We start from the raw sequence: 21,450 nt of genomic DNA on the forward strand, positions 1-21,450 counted from the left end.
CCGCCCGCCCTCGCCGCCCCTCCGCCCGTCCTCGCGGCCCCTCCGCCCGCCCTCGCCGCCCCTCCGCCCGCCCTCGCCGCCCCTCCGCCCGTCCTCGCGGCCCCTCCGCCCGCCCTCGCCGCCCCTCCGCCCGCCCTCGCCGCCCCTCCGCCCGTCCTCGCCGCCCCTCCGCCCGCCCTCGCCGCCCCTCCGCCCGCCCTCGCCGCCCCTCCGCCCGTCCTCGCGGCCCCTCCGCCCGTCCTCGCGGCCCCTCCGCCCGTCCTCGCCGCCCCTCCGCCCGTCCTCGCGGCCCCTCCGCCGAGCGCCCGTCCTCGCGGCCCCTCCGCCCGCCCTCGCCGCCCCTCCGCCCGTCCTCGCCGCCCCTCCGCCCGTCCTCGCCGCCCCTCCGCCGAGCGCCCGCCCTCGCGGCCCCTCCGCCGCCTCCTCCGGTGCCGCTCCCGTGGCCTCTCGCCCTGATCTGCACTCGGCTTCCTGCACATTCATGGTCACATGCCCGTATGCTGGGCCTTGTCTATTTACCATGAATGCATTATTATCCTAGCATCCAAACATGACACATACACACAGTGCTCTACATGCTAATGCATTGTGTTTACTGCATCTTATTTGTGTATCAAACATACTATGCACAATACAGTTACTCTATCTTCTGTCGTATTTACTTATGATGACGTGTGTGCTGTACCCTGTTTGTTTTATGCTTCTATTTATTGTATCAAGTTCATGTATTACTTATGTACTTATTGCCTTTTTGTCAAAATGCCAGCTCAAGGAGGACGAAGGCTTTGTCTGCTTTCTGGAAGAACGAACTTATTTATAAAGGGCTCACTGCAAAGTGTCCCCTCGGCAAGGGTCTCGGGGGCTGGCCACGCCGGGGATGAGCAGACGCCTCAGGGTTCAGGGCCCCGCTTTCCTCCAGGCTTTGTGCGTTTCCTCCGCAGTGAACTGAGAGTAAACCCTGCCCAACGCAGGCAGGCGGGTGCAGACTGCTCACACTTGTTTATTTGTTTGTTTTTTTAACTGTATTTTTTTGTCTTTTCTTTTTTGGTACTGGGGATCAAACCCAGGACATTGCAAGCGCTTTGCCACCGAGCTACATCCCAGCCCTGCTGACACTTTCAAAAATGATTCCAGAGGAGAACTGATTATCAGTGTCTTGGGTCTCCCCACTTGCCACCACCCCCAGACTGACCTGGGCTATTGCTCTAAGTCCACCCTCTCCTGGCCCCCTTCCTGGAGACCAGAGAGAGTGAGTGGATGGCTCGGACTCAGGCCACAACCCTAATGCCAAGTCCCATGTTCTCAGGGAAGGCCTTCCTCCTTCAGCCTGAAGATGAGGGCCAGGTTAGAGTGGTCCCTATAACACTCCATAATGAATTCCATTAATATTAGACAGAATCTACTGGCTACATTTCACAGGATAAAAACCAAAGCCCAGACAGAGGCACACAGAAGCAGGCAGAATCCAGCAGCCCAATCTCAGCCTGACCCTGAGCACCTTCCCCCAGAGCCATGGCCCGAGAGTCTCCACAGCCTCAGAAGCTTCCTCTGGAAAGGAAGCCAGCAGTCTGCCAGCACACACAGGCGCTCAGCTAATGGTCTTTCCCATCACTGCGGGTGGCTAGAGGCTCTCCGGAGAGGAAGGCAGCAATGGCTGTGAGGCTGGGGGAGGGAGAAGCCAGGACCTGGAGGGAGGGAATGTCTGAGGCCTGCCTGAGATCAGGGGCTGGGTGTGTGTGGCCCTCCCACTTGCCTGCTCAGGGCCTCTTCTCAGAAGAGCTGCCTGGAGGCTAAGGAGAGTTCTGCCCTTGGGATGGGGAGGGCTTCTCCATCTGGACTCTCACTGCACCCCCCGGCCTCACAGGGCACTGACACATTCCGTGGAAGGCTCTAGATGGCTGTCCAGTGCTGGGTGTACGATGACCAGACCTGGCTTTTCTGTCTTCAGTGCTTGAAGCTCCTGCTGTGACTGCCCACTCAGCTCCACTGAAGCCAGACTACAGCCACATGCACACAACAGGGAAGGCGGGTCAGCAATTAGAATCTGTGTGAGACTGGAGACCTTCTAGGGAGTAAAAGGCTATTGGGTTCACTGGCCCAGACTTCAGGCATGGGTAACTTGGTTCAGGCCGAGGGCCAGGGTGTCGGAAGATAGGTGTCTTCAAGCTGGAGCCTCAGATCTTCACGTGAGGTTGGGCACGTGAGCTGGGCATGTGGGGGGTGTCTTGGAGGGATTTCCCTTAAAGGTGCAGGAGAAACCCTCACAGCCTCTGGCCCCAGAGTAGGTAGGCTGGGCCTCAGCACCCCCCTTTACCTAAGGGTCTGCAGGATGCATCCTGGATGCCGCAGGACTGAACACAGGTAAGTCACCATGGGGCCTGTCAGCTGGCAGCCACTGAGGTCCAACGTAGTCAGGGCAGAACTGTGCCGGAGCAGTCCAACTAGGTATTGGAAGGCTCCCTGCAGGCCCAGCTGCTGCACCCTGGGGAGAGGGCTGACCTCAGGTACTGCTGGGGCTGGGGTCCCGTCCATTCCCTCCAGGCCGGGCCTCACCTGAGGGTCTGCACCTGGCACTTTGGCCAAGCCAGGCCCTCACTCAGCATCCGCATGCCTGCCTGGCTGAGCCGGTTCTGGAGGAGGTTCAGCTCTGTGAGGGAAGGGGCTGCCCTCAGGGCCTCCGAGAGGTCTTGGCAAACCACGTCGGGGAGTTTGCAGTGAGCCAGCCTGTGATGGAGAAGCAGGGGGACTTGTGTGCAGGCGCCTGGCCACTTCTCAGCGACATAGACTCCCCCCACTCCTTGGTGGGCTGATGCTCCGTCATGGGCCTCTCTTAAATGTCCATCAGGTTGAGATGGGCCATTACTTGTTTAGTCAGCCAGTCCCTGATTGTTGGGCAGTTGTGCTGTTTTTGTCTTTTTTTTTAAATCAACGTGCTGAGCATCTTCCTACACTCAGTACCGGTCGGATTGTTGAGTTGTCCTGGGCGTCTCACGTTAACTGGCAGCAGTCCAGCCCTTTGTCAAGCTAGTTTACCATCTGGCTGCTAATGTACAACTATTCTTTCATCATGCTCTGTCAATATCAGTCCCCATAGCTTTTATTTCTTTCTGCTCACTGGTTGGAAAGACACCTCATTCTAAGTACCTTCTGAGCCTCACTAAGCAGCACCAAGCCTCTGAGGCAAAATCTGCCAGCTGCGTTTTACAGGGAGGAAACGAAAGCCCAGAGAGAGGCACACAGCAGCAGGCCAGCCTGAGCTTGGAGGCCGACTCCAGCCATCTCCCACAGCACTCAGAAGCACCATCTGGAGAGAAACTACGCCCTTATCATCTCTGTCCTCCAGGGTGGCAGCCCGTGGCCTTCCACACAAATCAGCAGACTGCTTCCTAGTGGCCCCTAACTCAGCGATGGGTGCCTAACAGGCTCCAGCTTTCCCCACGAGCCTGACTTCTGCCTCTCCACAGGGCGCTGGGCTGTGAGGCCCCTCCCTCACTCACGTTAGGCTTTGCAGCCCACACTGCGGATCAGCCATGGCCTCACAGAGTGGACGCAGCAGGGAAACTGGGAGATGTTTCGTGGTGGCTCGAGAGCTGTCAGGAGAGAGAACAATGTGAGGCCCACGGCACCCTTTCTAGGCCCTTCTAGAAAGGGGTCCTTCCCATCTTAGCTTCTGCAGTGCTAGAGCTGGCTTTGCCACTCATCCCCACGCCAAGTCAAGACCCTTCCACCCTCAGTATCTTCCCCCCGCCAAACCCAGACATGGGTTCCCTGGGCCCAGCCTCTGTCAACACCCTAGCAGAGGCTGAGCACTGAGAAAAGGTGCTGCTAAGAAACTCTAGCAGCAGCTTCATTTGGAGGAGCTGAGGCTCTGGTGGAAGATGGGCAGTGGAGAGAGCATGGTGTAGGCTGGTTAAGGGGCACTCCTGGGACCAACGGAAGCCTAAGCAAGCTGGGGGAACCAGGGTGCGTTTGAGGACTGGCAACAAGCGCAAAGCTCAGGGTAAAAGGGCATAGCTGCTGGGCACGGGTGGCTCACACCTGACATCCTAGCTACTCAGGAGGCTGAGATCTGAGGGTTGCGGTTCAAAGCCAGCCCCAGCAGGCTTTGACTCTTATCTCCAATTGGCCAGTAAAAATTCTGAAGTGGAGATGTGGCTCAAGTGGTGGAACTCCATTTGAGCAGAGAAAGCTCCGGGATAGTGCCCAAGTTCTGAGCTCAAGCCCCAGGACAAAGACAGGCACACAGACACACACACAGTATATTGAGAAGACAAGGAGGAGAGGCTGAGCTGTGTGGAGACATGGCGGCTACGCTGATGGCGGAGGGGAAGCGCGGGAGGAAACCTGGGGGAGATGAGCAGCCACCTCACCAGGGGGAGGGCAGAGCCAGCTCCCGGACCTGAGAGCTTCGGGTCTGAACAGGCCTCCGGAGCCCCGACACGGGCCCTCCGGCCAGAGGGCGGCCCTGACCCTTAGACTCACCCCTGAAGCCGCTTCATCAGACTCTTCTTTTCCTTCTCCTGGGCGGCCACCAGCCTGCAGGCGCGCAGCCGCAGCGCCTGCCCCGCGGGGCAGCACCGCACGCAGTAGCTCAGGACCTCGAGGTCCATGCGGCTGAAGCGCACTCGCTCGAGCACCAGCTCGGGCAGGCCGCTCAGGGCCTGGCGCACGAAGGCGTCGTCCTGGGTCTCGTACAGGCAGTACAACAGCTGCAGCTGGAAGCAGTCCTCCTGCCCGTCCTCCCGGTCCTCCCCGTCCTCCCGGTCCTCCCCGTCCTCCCGGTCCTCCCGGTCCTCCTCGTCCTCCCCGTCCTCCCCCTCGCCCCCCGGGGCCGCCCCGCGCAGGCCCTGCTCCCGCACCCAGCGCAGGGCGTCCTGCTTCACGCGCTCGGGGACCGCGCAGCAGAAGTGGCGCTCGACGTCGCGCGTCCTCTCGGCGTTCAGCAGGCCGAAGAGGAAGCGCGTGGTGAGCGCCAGGTGCCCGCACCGCCGGGCGTCGGCCCGCAGGAGCGTCTCCGCGCCCGCGTCCTCCAGCAGGTAGGACAGCGCGGCCAGGAACTCCTGGAAGCTGCGGTCGACGAACTGGTAGGTGACCTCGGTCTCCAGCACGCCCAGCAGCTCCTTCTTGACCAGGAAGGGCGCCTGGACGCGGGAGCGGCGGAGCTCCAGGCGCTCCAGGTCGCCCTCGGAGAAGCGCGCGCGGCGCTGGAGGACGCCGTCCCGGGCCAGGCGGCACAGGCGGCGCAGCTCGGCCCGCGCGCGGGGCGCGTCGTCGCCCGCGGCGCCCAGCTCGCTGGCCACGAAGAGCAGGTACACGGCCGAGGCGGTCCTGGCGGCGCGCGGCGGGTCCCCGCCCCGCGCCAGCTGCTGGCGCAGCACGGTGCACACGATCCAGCACACGAAGGGCACGAAGCAGAGCTCCAACAGCGTCTCCTGCTCCTTGACCAGGCGGTAGGCGCGCCGGGCCTGGGCCTCGTCCCGGAAGAACTTGAAGAAGTACTTCTTCCGGTCGCGGACGGAGAAGCCGCAGACGTCGGCGGCGCGGCAGGGCGCGCGCGGGCGGCCGGGCGGCGCCTCGGGCAGCGCGGCGCGCGCCGTCACCAGCAGCCGCGCGCCGGGCAGCAGCGCCCTGCCCAGCAGGCCCGCGAGCACGCGCGCGCCGCCCGCCGCCTCCAGCGGGTCGGCGCAGGGCGCGGCGTCGGGCGGCACCTCGTCCGCGCCGTCCAGGATGAAGAGCAGCCGCTGCGGCCGCGCCAGCATCTGCCGCACCGGCGCGCCGCGGTCCGGGCACTGCTCCAGGACCAGGTCGGCCAGGCTGCGCCCGCCCGGCCGCTCCAGCAGCTCGCGGCACGGCAGGAAGAAGGCGAAGTCCACCTGGCCCTGGTACAGCTTGCCCGCCGCCCAGTCGTACAGGATCTTCTTGGCCGCCATGGTCTTGCCGATGCCCGCCGGGCCCTGCAGCACCACGGTCAGCGGCCGCTGGCCCTCGTCGTCGCGGCGGAACAGCCGGTTGAAGGTGTGCGTGTCGGAGCGGCGCGCGCGCCCCGGCGCGGCCTCCGCGGGGCCCGGCGCCGCCTCCCCCCCGGCGCCCGGCGCGGCCTCGGCCGGCGCCAGCAGCAGCTTGGTGAAGCGCTCGGTGATCCGGACGGAGCGGGCGTTCCTCTCCTTCACCCGCGCGTGCTGCCGGAGCACGTGCGCGCGGTACTTCTTCTCGTACTCTGCGCGGGGCGGGAGGCGCGGGCCGTGGGCCTGGGGCCCCCCTCCGCCCCTCCCCACCGAGGCCCGCCGCGGCCGCCCCACGGGGGCCCGGGCCCGACCCCGCCTCGGGCCGGGACGCGGGTGGCACCCGCGCGGCCCAGGGCGTCAGACCTACCGGACACGGAGAGCGCCGCCGAGGAGCTGGAGCCGAGCCCTGGAAGGGGAGCCCGCGGTGAGGAGGAGCCCGGGCGCAGCGAGGCCTGGGCGGGCGCGCCGGGGTGAGGAGCCCCCGCAGTGAGGAGGAGCCCGGGCGCAGCGAGGCCTGGGCGGGCGCACCGGGGTGAGGAGCCCCCGCGGTGAGGAGGAGCCCGGGCGCAGCGAGGCCTGGGCGGGCGCGCCGGGGTGAGGAGCCCCCGCAGTGAGGAGGAGCCCGGGCGCAGCGAGGCCTGGGCGGGCGCACCGCGGTGAGGAGCCCGCGCGCGGTGAGGCCCGGGGCGGGCGCGCCGCGGGGCACGTGGAGCCGGGCTCACTCCGGCTCCTCTGGACCGGGGCGCCCCGTGGGGGGTTGCAGGTAAGTGGCAAGGTGCTTTTTCCGGAGAAGGGACACGGAGGGCGACGGGCAGCACAGCCCTGAGAACACCCCGGAGTCGTCGCGAAGGAAAATGGGCGCCGGCCCGGGGGCCCGCCTGCCAGCCCGCTGGGGCGCCCCCTCCGCCCGCCCGCCCGCTAGGGCCCCCCTCCACCCGCCCGCCCGCCCGCTGGGGCGCCCCCCCCTCCACCCGCCCGCCCGCCCGCTGGGGCGCCCCCTCCGCCCGCCCGCCCGCTGGGGCGACCCCCCCCGCCCGCTGGGGCGACCCCCCCCCCGCCCGCCCGCCCGCTGGGGCGCCCCCTCCGCCCGCCCGCCCACCCGCTGGGGCGCCCCCTCCGCCCGCCCGCCCGCCCGCTGGGGCGACCCCTCCGCCCGCCCGCCCGCCCGCTGGGGCGCCCCCTCCGCCCGCCCGCTGGGGCCCCCCTCCGCCCGCCCGCCCGCCCACCCGCTGGGGCGCCCCCTCCGCCCGCCCGCCCGCCCGCTGGGGCGCCCCCTCCGCCCGCCCGCCCGCCCACCCGCTGGGGCGCCCCCTCCGCCCGCCCGCCCGCCCGCTGGGGCGACCCCTCCGCCCGCCCGCCCGCCCGCTGGGGCGCCCCCTCCGCCCGCCCGCTGGGGCCCCCCTCCGCCCGCCCGCCCGCCCACCCGCTGGGGCGCCCCCTCCGCCCGCCCGCCCGCCCACCCGCTGGGGCGCCCCCTCCGCCCGCCCGCACGCCCGGGCCGCCCCGGCTCACTCTGCAGCCGCTGCGCCTTCAGACGCGCGGCCACATCGCGCACGTCCGCCCTCTTGAGCGTCTTGCGGGCCACGTCCAGCGCCGGCTCTGGCCCGTAGAACTGGGTCAGCTGCTCCACGAGGTCCACGGCGTCTGCGCGCTCCAGCCGTCCCCAGGGGATGCTGCGGCCGTCCTCGGACGCATCCCGGAGCTTGTGCCGAAAGCGCTTCAGCTGCTCCTGGCTCAGGTCCTCCAGCGCAGCCAGGAGCAGCTCGCGGGCCACCGCCGCCAGGGGCTGCACGCTGGGGGCGAGAGCCTGCGTCGCATGCGAGGCATCCTGACCCAGGGCAGCTATTCATATGCACCCTGGGCTCGCAGAGCCAACTTGGATCAGGGTAAGGTCTTAGAAAGCCACTGGGATGGGGTGATGCCGCTTGTTTTTTTTTGGGAGGAGGTGTAATCCCGTGTTCCAAGGCTTGAACCCTTCACTGCTTTTACTGACCATTGCTTATCCCTCTGCCTCCTGTCCTCCTCCTCCCTGTTACCTGGCTAGGACTGGTAAGCTCCAGATGAGGTCTTCCCGAGGCCCTGGTTTTGCCTTTCTCTGTCTGTCTGTCTGTCTCTCTGTCTGTCTGTCTGTCTGTCTGTCTCCCTCTCTCTCCACATCCCCCCCCCCTCCTGGGAGCCATCACAGCTCCTCAGCAGGGAGCAGACAGCCCAGGCTAGTTGTGAACTTTCGACAACAGGCAGGCCTACTGCCCACTTTGGTGTGCTTCTAGGAACAGACCCAATAATGCCCTGTGGGGGTACAGGGTAGGCTTAGGAAAGGGGGTATAAAGCCACAGGGAATGAGTGGGACCAGAGGCCCCCAGAACGGATGGTGCCCACTGGTGGTGACCACCGAGGGAGCTGTACTCACCTGGAGCAGGAGGCCCCTGCCTCATCCATGGAGGCTCAGTCCTTGGGTTTGGCACTCAGAGGAAGGGGCAGGATCAGGGAGGTGACCTTTCCCAGGCTGACTTGGCCAAGTCCTGGTAGTAGAGTTGTTCAGCCCCATCCATTCCAGCTCAGCCGGCACTGAGCTTGAGTTCAGTCACCAAGGTCAAGCTCAGGTTCTTTGGAACCTGCACACCCTTGCCTTTAAATATGGAGCTTGTGACCTTTGGCTTCCTACTACTGTTATTCCCTTTGCATTAACACTCTTCCAGTGGGGCGTGGTATCCAGCTTGGCTGTGAACAAACAGGTTACTCAGAACCAATGGCATGGCTGCCCCAGAATCAAGATTCTGCAGCCCAGGCAAGGAAAAGGTTCCAGGGAACAAAAGCACCAGAGTAAAGGAGGAATTGTGTGCAGAGTATTGGGAAAGAAAGGCTGTTACCTGGGCATGCAGAGGAACTGGGATAGGATGAGTTCTGCAGCTTCCCACATCTGGCCCAAGCAGGCTGATGGGTGGAGGTTTGCCTATGCCTGGTGTTTGTGACCTCCCCCAGGCCTCAGGTGTAGGGCTGCGCTTCCTGTGTGGCATGGCTGCATGGGGGTATGGGCCTTCAGGGCCATGACATTGTGTTGGTGTGACTGTATCTATCATGGGCTGGTCAACAAGTTCCAAAGATAACAAGTCTGAATCCCTGGAAGCTGGGGATGTCCCTTTGCAAACCAAAAGGGACTTTGTGGCTGTGACTACATGGAGGGACTTGAGATGGAAGACAGTCTTGGATTACCAAAGTATACCCTAAGTGTTCTCAGCGCCAGAAGATGGAGGCAGAGGGAGTCTAGAATTGGAACATGGCAATGTTACATGGCTTTGATGATGGAGGAAGGAGCTACAAGCCAGTAAACACAGAACATCTACTGGAGACGCAGCAGAACAGGCCAAGGGAGAGGTTTTCCTTGAAGCCTCTTGATGGAGTGCAGCTGAGACAGTTCCTGGATCTCAGCCCAGTGAAACTGAATTTGGACTTCTGGCCTCCAAACTGAGAGAGAAACAATGTGTTACTTAGGCCTCCACATTTGTTGTAGTTGTTACTGAGCAACAAGAAATGTGCCCAGACTCATTAGACCATCCTCTCTGGCCACAGGTTGCTCAATTCTCAACCCTGCTTCAATCAGGAGATGTAGGAGCTGCTCTTGGGGAGGGGCTCCCTGGGGTTGGAGTCCTGGGAACGAGCCCCAAACATCTGAGGCAAAGAGGCTGACCTCGGCACCAGTGTGTCTTGTCTACATGAGGAGAGTGAATGCCATGGCGCCTGGGCAGAGCGGGAAAGGTGTCCCTCTGGGGTTCTAGTCCTCTTGATGTGTTGGCCTTGGATTTGGCTCCTCTGACAGCGATTCTGCAGACAGAAGCAACAATCCCGACACCAAATGTGCTCTACAGTGTGGTGAGCATCGCTAGCACCTGGGCCAGAGCCTCTCTTGAAGATGCCAGGGTGCCTCTCGCTGCCCCCTTGTTGATGCCAAGTCCAGTCCCAACACCCCACACACTCCGCTCACTCCTCCAGGTGCAGACACGGCCACAAAGCATGGCTGTTTTGCTCAATGTACATCTAATTTTCTCTACAAACTCGTACACACAAGTGCTCTGTCTGTCTTTTGTTGTTTAAGGTAGACGATTCGAAGCCAGAGAGCCTGAGAACCAGTCCTGGAGGCACTACCCAATAGCTGTGTGGCTTGGACAAATCACTTAACTCCTCTGTCCCGTTTCCCCATCTGTAAAATGAAGCGGGGTGAGAGTTTTGCAGCTGTAGTGCACACAGCTGGCATGCCTTGGCCATTTGCTGTCCCCAGCCAATGGTAGCTCCCCACCGCACAGTTTTTCCAGAGATGTGCATCTTCAATCTTGAATGGCCTTGTTCCTAAACTGGCCTCAGGTCTGATTCTTCCCCACCTTTCCACGACCGTTTCCCCCTCTCCTTCCCCATTGTGGGGAGCACTGAGACGGTGGTGCCAAGTCCAAGGACCAGCTGTGCCAGTTCCTGGACTTTCTACTGTGCTGTGGGACATACTGAGAGGGCTGAGAGCTGGGAACGCCCAGGTTGTGCTGGCTTTTCTGCCCAACTAGAGGGACCTTGCCTAGAGTAGACTCTGTGCCCCACAGGCTCTTAGTGCTGGTTGATAATAGCCTTATAAACCGGTTGATAATGGAAGCTTACATTTCCAGGGTCTGTGGACACAGGTGGGGTAAAAAGGGACTGGGAACAGAGGCAGGAATGAAGTAGTTAGTGCTGGGGGCTGGGGCTGGAGGGAGGTGAGCAGACAGGCATAGGGAATGGAGAAGGGAAGGGAGAGAGGCCAGTCTGAGCAGACAGGCCACTCTGGATGTGTGTAGTTCAGGCTTCACTTCTCAGCAGAGTCCCTGCCCCACCTGAACTTTGGAAATCTAACACTGCATTTAGACTTCATCCTAAGTTCCTCCGAGGCCCCTCACCAGGGGCTCTGCTGCCAGGCAGGCCTCTCTGGAAACCTCATTGCCAGGTTTTTCCTTCCTGGCAGCTACCAAGAACCTGTCTCCTGCCTGGAGAAGCTTAACAAACTCCTCTTCCTCCTCTTCTCTTCTTCCTCCTCCTCTTCCTCCTCCTTCTTCTACCTAGGAGAAAGAACCACAAAAGTTCTGCGACCTCTGTAGCAGAAATGGACCAGCAGAAGAGGAAATGGACCTACAGCTAACTCACCTTTTATACCAGAAAAGAAAGCAACACAGAAAAAATGGACACAATTTTGGAAAGACAAACTACTTAAAATTGCTTAAGAAGAAATAAAAATGTTTACATTTACAAGTTAAGAGCTTGAACTTAAAAATGTCATACAAAGAAAAGTCTGGACCCAATGGCTTTTTTGGTGGCCTATATCACCATACATCTCAGGAGAAACTCATATCCAGGGGCTACAGACTCAAAGGAGACACAAATGGAAAGCCTCTTCCCAACTCATCTGGCCAAGCCCATCAAATCTAGCACAAGCACACGAAGGTGAATGTCTGTGATGGATACTGACAGGAGAGATCCTCAGACTTTTCAGCCAACAGTCTGTAAGCAGTAAAGAGAAGGAGATCTTGCAGGAGTCTAGGCTGTCTCAGCATCTAAAAGTCAATTAGTGGAACATATATAGATACTGAAAAGGATGAACATGATTTGATTATCTTAACAAATCTAGGAAAATCACATTATTCAACAAGTCTTCATGATTAGAAACCCTAAGCAAATCAGGAGAGGTTGTAGGGGATTGAATTCTTGTATGCTGCAAGCAACAATACCCACCAGGCAGCCTTTTGCCTGTTCTCAGGTGCATCACCAGAAACTCTATTTGCGGGTACACAGCAGGTAGGACTCACTGGGCTTTTCCAATGGGTGCTACTTGCCAGGTGGCCCGCCAGGGTGGCTTCTACCAACATTATGTGTGGCTTGTGCCTGTCTTGCCCTCAGCCTGGGAAAAATGCCAATGGTTCCTGAGAAATGGAAATCTACCTGGCCCAAGTGCCTCAAGACTTCAGGCTACTTAAATCCAGGAGCTCTGCATTTCTAAGTCCCTTCTGCATGAAACACTTATTGAATTTGTACTTGTTATCAGCCAAGTATACAGTCTCTTCCTTTCGTGCATCCACAGACTTGGCCCTCGGAAGGTAATGCTGCCTGTAAGGAAGTTCACAAGGCCTTACACATGCCTCTGTCTGAGGACAGATGTAGAGAGCTTTATTCAGCCAACTAAGCCAAGAGTTTTCTCCTGGGAACAAGTGTCCTGTGTGATGGCCCTCAGGATTGAAGCTGGTTCATCCACCAGTTTATTTCCCTTCAGACCTTAGATGGCAGACAGGGATGAGTGGTGGCCTAGGCTTCTCCAAATTGCACTTAGCCCTCGAGGCCAGTACTTTGTGTAGAGGGTGGTCTACATAGGTAAGACCTGCTGAAGCAGGACAAAGCAGGAAAGAAAGAAAGAAAAAGAAGCTGGGCCGGATGCCAGTGGCTCACACCTGTAATCCCAGGACTGAGGAGGCTGAGATTTGAGGACTGGTTCAAACCCATCCTGGGTAGGAAAGTCTGTGAGACTCTTATATGCAGTTAACCCCCAGAAAACCTGAAGTGGTGCTGTGATTCAAAGTGGTAGAGCACTAGCCTTGAGCAAAAAAGCTCAAAGACACTCCCCCAGGGCCTGAGTTCAAGCCCCACGGGGGGGGGGGGGTGCGGAGGAGTTGGGCTCTGGGCTGGAATGGCCACAAGATGGAGCAGATCAAGTGGTGGTTCTGGCTCTCTGCACAAGATTTCTTCCTGGTTGCATTTAGAAATATAGAGTCTAGTTTTTGTTTTTTATTTTCTCTAGCTACTTTATGTCATTTTTACTCTAGCTCACTAAATTGTGTAATGTACTTGAAATTTTATTTCTGGTTCATCAAGATACAGGAAAAGAGACGCTTATTAACAATCTGCCATCTTGGATACTCGATGATGACTTTTTAGATGTAACACTAAAGCATGATACATAAAACAAAAATTGATAAATTGGACCACACTGAAAGGAAAGTAGAGCTTAGATGTAGCTCTGTGGTAGAGTGCTTGCCTATCATGCAGGCACAAATAGGTATAAACCTATAAGGAAAGTAAAGGAAAGAAAGGAAGGAGAGAGGGAGGAAGGGAGAAAGAAGGAACAGGCAAGAGAAAATAAGAGAAAGATAGAAAGAAAGAAGAAAGGCACTGTCAAGCAAATGAAAATATAAGCACTGGGAAAATATTTGTAAAACATACGTTCAATAAAATATTTGTCCCCAATATCGAAAAAATGTACAACGGAACCAGGAGGTAACAATTCAGTTAAGATGACAGAGACCCCTTACTGAAGAAGAGACAGAGGCAGCAAATAGTGCATGGAGAGATGCTCCACATTAGGGAAGTGAACATTGCAGAGTAGTGTGACACCTCTTTTGGAAAGGCTGAGGGTGTGAGCCACAGGAACCCTCCTTCATTACCGGTGTGAATATGTAGTGGGGCGGGGGGCAGCACTTCGGAAGGAAGTTCCAAGTTCCTTATGAAGCTAAGCGCAGGCTTACTCTATGATCCAGCAACTCCTATTCACCCAATTAATTGAAAACGTATGTCTATATGAAATCTTTTTTTTTTTTTTTTTGGGTCTGGTCGTGGGGCCTGAACTCAGGGCCTGGGCGCTGTCTCTCAGCTCTTCAGCTCAAGGCTAGCGCTCTACCACTTGAGCCACAGCACCACTTCCGGCTTTTTTCTTTTTGCTTATGTGGTGCTGAGGAATCGAACCCAGGGCCTCATGCATGCAAGGCAAGCGCTCTACCACTGAGCCACCTTCCCAGCCCTCTATATGAAATCCTGGACATGGATATTTATAGCAGTTTTAATTACTAGCAGTCCAGTGCCCTTCAGTGGGGAGTGAATGAACAGTGGTACCTCTGGACGGGGATGTTACATCACCAGGAAGAGGTCCAGCTCAAGAGGCAGCTGGTGCCAAATTTTGGACTAAAACCCCTGAGGATTCCCAGAGTTTACCAAAGCTGAACAGCCTCATCCTCAGACAGCCTCTCCCAAGGTTGGACCAGGCTCTCCTCAACAGCAGGGTCCTCGGACCAGGCACATTCAGTGCCCTCTGTTTAGACCTCAGCGACCTGGGGGTGTGCGCACGCTGCCCTTCCCTTCCCCAGGGGTCCTGCCCCCCAACCTCTGCCTGAAAAAGCAGCCTAGAGTGAAAGGCCATACTAGTTCTGCCTGTAATCCTAGCTACACAGGACGCTGAGATCTGAGGCTCGAAGTTCAAAGCCAGGCTGGAGAAAGTCTGTGAGACTTATCTCCAGTAAATTACTGAAAATCAACCAAACAAACAAAAAACCCAAAGTGGAGCTGTGGCTTAAGTGGTAGGTACTAGCCTGTGCAAAAAGCAGCTCAAGGACAGCACCCAGACCCTGAGTTCAAGCCCCAGGACTGGTTGGTTTGTTTGTTTTTAAGGAAAGCAGTGTGTGAACCAGGACGGATGAATAGGCGTAATATTCTTGAACTGTGCACTTAAACATGGCCAAGATGGGACCGTTTTGTGTCATGTGCATTTGTCCCATTAGGAAAAAGAAGGGGCTGTGGTGTGACTCCGTGGGGAAGTGCACGGGAGCATGGGGAAGACCCTGGGTCCCCTCCCGCCCTCACTAGACGTGGAAAGGATGAAGGAGGCCATTGTATCGGCAATCGGATTAATTATTAGCCCAAGTGTTCTCATCAGGACCTCTGCTCCCTTCTCACGCAAGGGCCACAGCTGCTCAAACGGCTGGGGAACCTTTAGAGGACTTTGGAAGCTGAAAGAGCAGGGTCATAAAGTTTTATCAGCATCACAACCACAGCCAACCCTTGCCACCCTCAGAGGGCAGGGGTCTGCCGTGTCCACCTCAGCCTGGCTGGGTCTGGACAGAACCCTGAACCCTCTTCAAGGTTGAAATTAATCATCCCCACGGGTGCCCGGCTCTGTCGGGACAACGGAGGACACCTAGTGGAGGAACTGGAATAGGTGGGGAGATGGCAAACAGACAACTCACGCACAAGAGGAGTGGATGCTGAGTGCGATTTAATGCAGAGGATAACAAGCTTTTATAGCAAAAGTCTCCATGAGAAAGGGGCAAAAGGTCACACAATCTTGCTGCAGGGCTTCGTTCTTGAGTGGTCACCAGCTGGTTGCCTGATAGGCACTTGTTTCCGGCTTTACCTTTATTTTTAAGAAATACAATGGGTTTCGATGTTTGTCACCAATTAACCATTACTTTTTTCTATAGAGGCCTTAACTGTCCCATAAGATCTTTCCTGTTCCTTCTTTAATAGTAAGCACCAAGGAGGCCTAGATCTAGCAAGTCTCTTAGTAAATGAAAGAGAGTAACAGGAAGTTCTTTCTCCTAAGTAGTTTTCCCAGCAATTGCCATCCTTATCATACACACCTGTAAAAGGCTATGGATTTAGGGGAAGTCTCTGGGGTCCTCTAGATAATGGAGGAGCCCACCATTTTCCTCTGATAAGCCATTGTCATCTTTTATCTACCAACCTTTTAGGAGTCTTATTTAGCTTTTGGTCTAAATATCCCTCTACATCTTTCTTATCTACAGGATATCTATGTGAATCTATTGTATATGTTTTTATGATTAAAGGAAAGTCCCCAGTAGCCATACACTCTTTTTGTTCTAGCCGTGCCTACAGCTTCTTGTAAATCTCTTACAAACAATTCCTTCTGCTGAAGTGACGTCATGAAAACCCCCAATACTTTTATATTTGCTTATGACTTGTCTACTAGCCTCCATAAGAGGGGCTTTCAGGGTAGCACTTAACTCTGGTGAGTTAGTCCCATTTTTAAGACACTCATCAGATGTTGGAGTTGTCAACACTCTTAAGAAAGAGCTTTGAATAAGGGAACGTTGAGCATGAGTAAGTACAATGAGCAGCAGAAACAGTAAAAGATTAATAGGCACTCCTATACAGTGAAGAAAAGAAAAGCAGGGACAGAAACACATCTTTCCCAGGGGCTTGCCAGCCTTTCCGGGAGGTAGGCCTCTTTGAAGCCCCATTCTCTGAGGTAGACTTCGGTGAAGTCCCATTCTCACAGATAGTCTTCTGTGAAGCCCCGTTCTCAGGTCTGAAAGCAGGTTTCCCATGCTAAGCAGACTCCACCGGAGTAGGCGTGGCACACGGGGACACCCTCGTGGCCACGGCCGAAGAGTAGGCTCTTCCCTCGCGGCGGGCCTGAAACTCCAAGGTCAGGTGACCCTGCTGGTCTCCCAGTGTGTTGCCAGTGCCTCTCACAGCCAGGACAAAGCCTGGGGGCAGCAGCCAGGTGACCCCCAAAGCAAATGGCCTTGAGAGCACACAGAGCCCTCCTTGGGGGAGGCTGCTCAGGAGACCCTGCCACCCTGTAAGGGTGGGAGTGTGCTGGGGTGGGTGTGCTGGTTGCCCAGGCCTGGGGTGGGTATGTTGCACTGGAGCCCTTTCCTGGCCTGGCTCCACCCTCTTCCTCTATATAGCCACAAGGCCCAGGGGCCCTGTTCATCCACTCCTGGGGCTCCTACCAGCCCCACAGCCCCCTCCCACCCGGGATGCATGCAGGCCTGGGGTGCTCTGCAAGCAGCTCTGGGGAGCTCACTGACCCGGTCCATCAGGCCGACTGCTCCCACCCTCTGCCCACGTTTCACTTCCTCAAAACCCTGGTGGCCCACGTTCCTCCCTTTGAGCACCTGCTCAGCGAGCAGCTGAACGGACTCCTGGCTTGGCCACTCTGGCCACCCTGTGACCCAGACTGTGCTCCTGGCCAACGTGGGCCTGCGCCTCCTCCTCTGTGAATGGGCATTTCCTACTTTCTCAGGCAGTTGTGAGTTTGACTACTGACACATTGAAGGCTGTACTTGAATGAGTCTCAACTTCCTGCCTCACACTACAGGAATCAACTCGAATTAACTCAAAATGGACCAAAGACACATATCCAGTAGCTAAATCCATAAAACTCAATAAAAAATTTTGTGATCTGCGGTTTGACGGTAAATTCTTCAATATGACATTCAAAGCATGAACTACAAAAGAGAAAAGATAAATTGTGTCTCACCAGGATTGAGACCTTTGGTACATCAAAGGACACTGTCAAGACACTAGAAAGACAGTCATGGAATGGGAAAATATTTGCAAGCCATATATTGATAAGAGATTAATATCTAGATTATACAAAAAAGCTCCTAAAACTCAGTAACCAAAACCCAAGCAACAAACTTTTAAAATGAGTGAAAGGATTTTTGTGAAGAGACCAAGACTGACAGAAGCTGGAGGCTTCTCAACACAGAACCTGCAAGTAGGTTCTTACAAATCTCTTCTCTCTCTTCCTTCCTGGTAAAAAAATCACTGGAAATATTTGTCTGTGGAACTTTGCTTAAGGCAGATCTTCAGCTACATTTTTTTTTTTTTGCTTTGTGAGGAGCTAGACCATCATCAAATGCAAGTTAGCAGTGTTACCAGTGAGACAGAGCCTCACTCCGTGAACTGCTGTGTGTCCACTGGGAATCCTAGCACCTTGTGTCAAGGACTCTGATGTGGAGATGCAGGTGATGCACACACTGCTGGAGGTCTCAAAGGGGGGCAAAACTGTGTTTTTTCTGTTCACCAGGGCTCTGCCTTTATCTAGTGTGTTGATGAGAGATGGGCGTCGTCTGCTGTCAGAGAAGATGATTTCTCCCAGGTTTTAGATAATAATTTCGTTACAGAGCCTAAGTGGACCAAGCATGAACGAAGGGTGTTGGGTTTCTCACTTGGCTTGGCCTTGGCCTATGACTTTAAATGGGAGCGTTAGGGCAGGGGACTCAGCCGACTGCCTCCTCCCCTCCTGATCGAGGCCTGGCATCTTCTAAACCCCAGCACGTATCAGGAAACACCCATGAAGAGGTAAAAGTGGCTTCAGTTCTAAGAGGGGGTGCAGGGATCTTCTTCCAGGACAGGAGAGTTGAAAGGAGAAGACATCCAGGCCATTGGGAAGGAGCTGACACCAATAGAACAAAAAGTGGGATTTTCTACTAGGAAGCTTAGAAAACAACTGGAAAGGAAGGAAATGAACAGCAGAGGTAAAGAACAGTGTCAGAAGAGGAGCTTTAGATGAGACATACATGAAGCTGGAGTCCAGGGGGGTGGTCAGGCCTTGGGGAGAGGAATCCTGCACGACCACGGTGACGAGGATGGGCAGGTCAAGGGTGATGAAAGGAGGGTGAGAGGAGGAGACGATAGAGACAACACCGAGGGTGAGAGGAGGAGGATGATGGAGACAACACTGAGGAGGAGGAGGATGGAGACAACACCGAGGGTGAGAGGAAGATGATGATGGAGACAACACCAAGGGTGAGAGGAGGAGGAGGATGGAGACATCACCGAGGGTGAGAGGAGGAGGATGATAGAGACAACACCGAGGGTGAGAGGAGGAGGATGATAGAGACAACACCGAGGGTGAGAGGAGGAGGATGGTGGAGACATCACCGAGGGTGAGAGGAGGAGGATGACAGACAACAGAGGAGGAGGATGATAGAGACATCACCGAGGGTGAGAGGAGGAGGACGGTGGAGACATCACCGAGGGTGAGAGGAGGAGGATGATGGAGACAACACCGAGGGTGAGAGGAGGAGGACAGCGGAGACAGCAGGGATGGAACAGAGGGCAAGAGGAGGACCGTACTTGAGCAAAAGAAGTTCAGGGACAGGGCCCAGGCCCTGAGTTCAAGCCCCAGGACTGGCAACAAAAAATCTTTATATATCTGATTCTCTATATCTCTTTCTCTCTGTGTGTAAAATGTTTCTGGGAAACCTGATCTCAGTGTAGTTAACTACAGATTTCCCAAATCCTAAAGGTCTTGATTTGTCATTGACCGACAAGGTCTGGAACTCAAGCCCAGGACCGACAGCCACAGCTGCCAGAATGCAGCACAGGGGGCACAGGCAGCGAGGCCCTGGTCCCGAGGTGATAGAGAACACAGGGAGGAGGCGCAGGCAGCGAGGCCCTGGTCCCGAGGTGATAGAGAACACAGGGAGGAGGCGCAGGCATCGAGGCCCTGGTCCCGAGATGATAGAGAACACAGGGAGGAGGCGCAGGCAGCGAGGCCCTGGTCCCGAGATGATAGAGAACACAGGGAGGAGGCAGATGCACAAGGCATTCAAGGCTCAGTGGTGGAGGGCCAGGCAATGAGCACAAGTGTCAGACCCAGAGCTCAAGTCCAGTTTCACACAAACGAAAGATAAAAAGCTGTTCCAATAGCTGGGTGCAGATGGCTCACACCTGTAATCCTCATTATTCAGGAGGCTGAGATCTGAGGATGGCAGTTCAAATTCAGGGAATAGGGAAAGACTGAAGCCAGGAGTAGGAGCACTGGTCAGGAGCAGCACTGGTCAGGAGCAGCACTGGTCAGGAGGAGCACTGGTCAGGAGGAGGAGCACTGGTCAGGAGCAGCACTGGTCAGGAGCAGCACTGGTCAGGAGGAGCACTGGTCAGGAGCAGCACTGGTCAGGAGCAGCACTGGTCAGGAGGAGCACTGGTCAGCAGCAGCACTGGTCAGGAGGAGCACTGGTCAGGAGCAGCACTGGTCAGGAGCAGCAGCACTGGTCAGGAGCAGCACTGGTCAGCAGCAGCACTGGTCAGGAGGAGCAGCACTGGTCAGGAGCAGCACTGGTCAGGAGCAGCACTGGTCAGGAGGAGCACTGGTCAGCAGCAGCACTGGTCAGGAGGAGCACTGGTCAGCAGCAGCACTGGTCAGCAGCAGCACTGGTCAGGAGCAGCACTGGTCAGCAGCAGCACTGGTCAGGAGCAGCACTGGTCAGGAGCAGCACTGGTCAGGAGGAGCACTGGTCAGCAGCAGCACTGGTCAGGAGGAGCACTGGTCAGCAGCAGCACTGGTCAGGAGCAGCACTGGTCAGGAGCAGCAGCACTGGTCAGGAGGAGCAGCACTGGTCAGCAGCAGCACTGGTCAGGAGGAGCAGCACTGGTCAGCAGCAGCACTGGTCAGGAGGAGCACTGGTCAGCAGCAGCACTGGTCAGGAGCAGCACTGGTCAGGAGGAGCACTGGTCAGCAGCAGCACTGGTCAGGAGGAGCAGCACTGGTCAGCAGCAGCACTGGTCAGGAGGAGCACTGGTCAGCAGCAGCACTGGTCAGGAGCAGCACTGGTCAGGAGGAGCACTGGTCAGCAGCAGCACTGGTCAGGAGGAGCACTGGTCAGCAGCAGCACTGGTCAGGAGCAGCAGCACTGGTCAGGAGGAGCACTGGTCAGGAGCAGCAGCACTGGTCAGGAGCAGCACTGGTCAGCAGCAGCACTGGTCAGGAGGAGCAGCACTGGTCAGGAGCAGCACTGGTCAGGAGCAGCACTGGTCAGGAGGAGCACTGGTCAGCAGCAGCACTGGTCAGGAGGAGCACTGGTCAGCAGCAGCACTGGTCAGCAGCAGCACTGGTCAGGAGCAGCACTGGTCAGGAGCAGCACTGGTCAGGAGGAGCACTGGTCAGCAGCAGCACTGGTCAGGAGGAGCACTGGTCAGCAGCAGCACTGGTCAGGAGCAGCACTGGTCAGGAGCAGCAGCACTGGTCAGGAGGAGCAGCACTGGTCAGCAGCAGCACTGGTCAGGAGGAGCAGCACTGGTCAGCAGCAGCACTGGTCAGGAGGAGCACTGGTCAGCAGCAGCACTGGTCAGGAGCAGCACTGGTCAGGAGGAGCACTGGTCAGCAGCAGCACTGGTCAGGAGGAGCAGCACTGGTCAGCAGCAGCACTGGTCAGGAGGAGCACTGGTCAGCAGCAGCACTGGTCAGGAGCAGCACTGGTCAGGAGGAGCACTGGTCAGCAGCAGCACTGGTCAGGAGCAGCAGCACTGGTCAGCAGCAGCACTGGTCAGGAGCAGCACTGGTCAGCAGCAGCACTGGTCAGGACCAGCACTGGTCAGGAGGAGCAGCACTGGTCAGCAGCAGCACTGGTCAGGACCAGCACTGGTCAGGAGCAGCACTGGTCAAGAGCAGCACTGGTCAGCAGCAGCACTAGTCAGGAGGAGCAGCACTGGTCAGCAGCAGCACTGGTCAGGAGGAGCAGCACTGGTCAGGAGCAGCACTGGTCAGCAGCAGCACTGGTCAGGAGGAGCACTGGTCAGGAGGAGCAGCACTGGTCAGGAGCAGCACTGGTCAGGAGGAGCACTGGTCAACAGCAGCACTGGTCAGGAGGAGCAGCACTGGTCAGCAGCAGCACTGGTCAGGACCAGCACTGGTCAGCAGCAGCACTGGTCAGCAGCAGCACTGGTCAAGAGGAGCAGCACTGGTCAGCAGCAGCACTGGTCAGGAGGAGCACTGGTCAGCAGCAGCACTGGTCAGGAGCAGCACTGGTCAGGAGGAGCACTGGTCAGCAGCAGCACTGGTCAGGAGGAGCAGCACTGGTCAGGAGCAGCACTGGTCAGGAGCAGCACTGGTCAGGAGCAGCAGCACTGGTCAGCA

At 57.3% G+C, this 21,450-nt stretch overlaps 1 protein-coding gene across 1 annotated transcript; it reads right to left on the reverse strand.

The window, feature by feature from the left end:
* Positions 1-648: 648 nt before the first annotated feature.
* LOC138818616 (NACHT, LRR and PYD domains-containing protein 6-like) lies at positions 649-8,444 on the reverse strand. The gene is made up of 8 exons (XM_070009592.1): positions 8,416-8,444; positions 7,518-7,798; positions 6,373-6,411; positions 4,483-6,217; positions 3,498-3,590; positions 2,554-2,724; positions 2,315-2,482; positions 649-1,997 (listed from the first exon to the last, which is right to left on the reverse strand). Exons 1-8 carry the CDS (start codon positions 8,442-8,444, stop codon positions 1,859-1,861), a joined length of 2,655 nt encoding a protein of 884 aa, XP_069865693.1. The 3' UTR covers positions 649-1,858.
* Positions 8,445-21,450: the final 13,006 nt, after the last annotated feature.

This window comes from Dipodomys merriami, unplaced genomic scaffold (genome assembly GCF_024711535.1).
Source record: "Dipodomys merriami isolate MVZ:Mamm:240054 unplaced genomic scaffold, mDipMer1.0.p SCAF_78, whole genome shotgun sequence".
Lineage (NCBI taxonomy): Eukaryota > Metazoa > Chordata > Mammalia > Rodentia > Heteromyidae > Dipodomys > Dipodomys merriami.

Excerpts from the sequence above, each read along its gene's own strand:
- LOC138818616 (XM_070009592.1), bottom strand. The coding sequence starts at position 8,444 with ATGGATGAGGCAGGGGCCTCCTGCTCCAG. Across the intron at positions 6,218-6,372 it reads GGCGGCGCTCTCCGTGTCCG|AGTACGAGAAGAAGTACCGC; the intron begins GTAGGTCTGACG and ends CGCCCCGCGCAG. Across the intron at positions 3,591-4,482 it reads CTGATGAAGCGGCTTCAGGG|CTCTCGAGCCACCACGAAAC; the intron begins GTGAGTCTAAGG and ends CTCTCCTGACAG.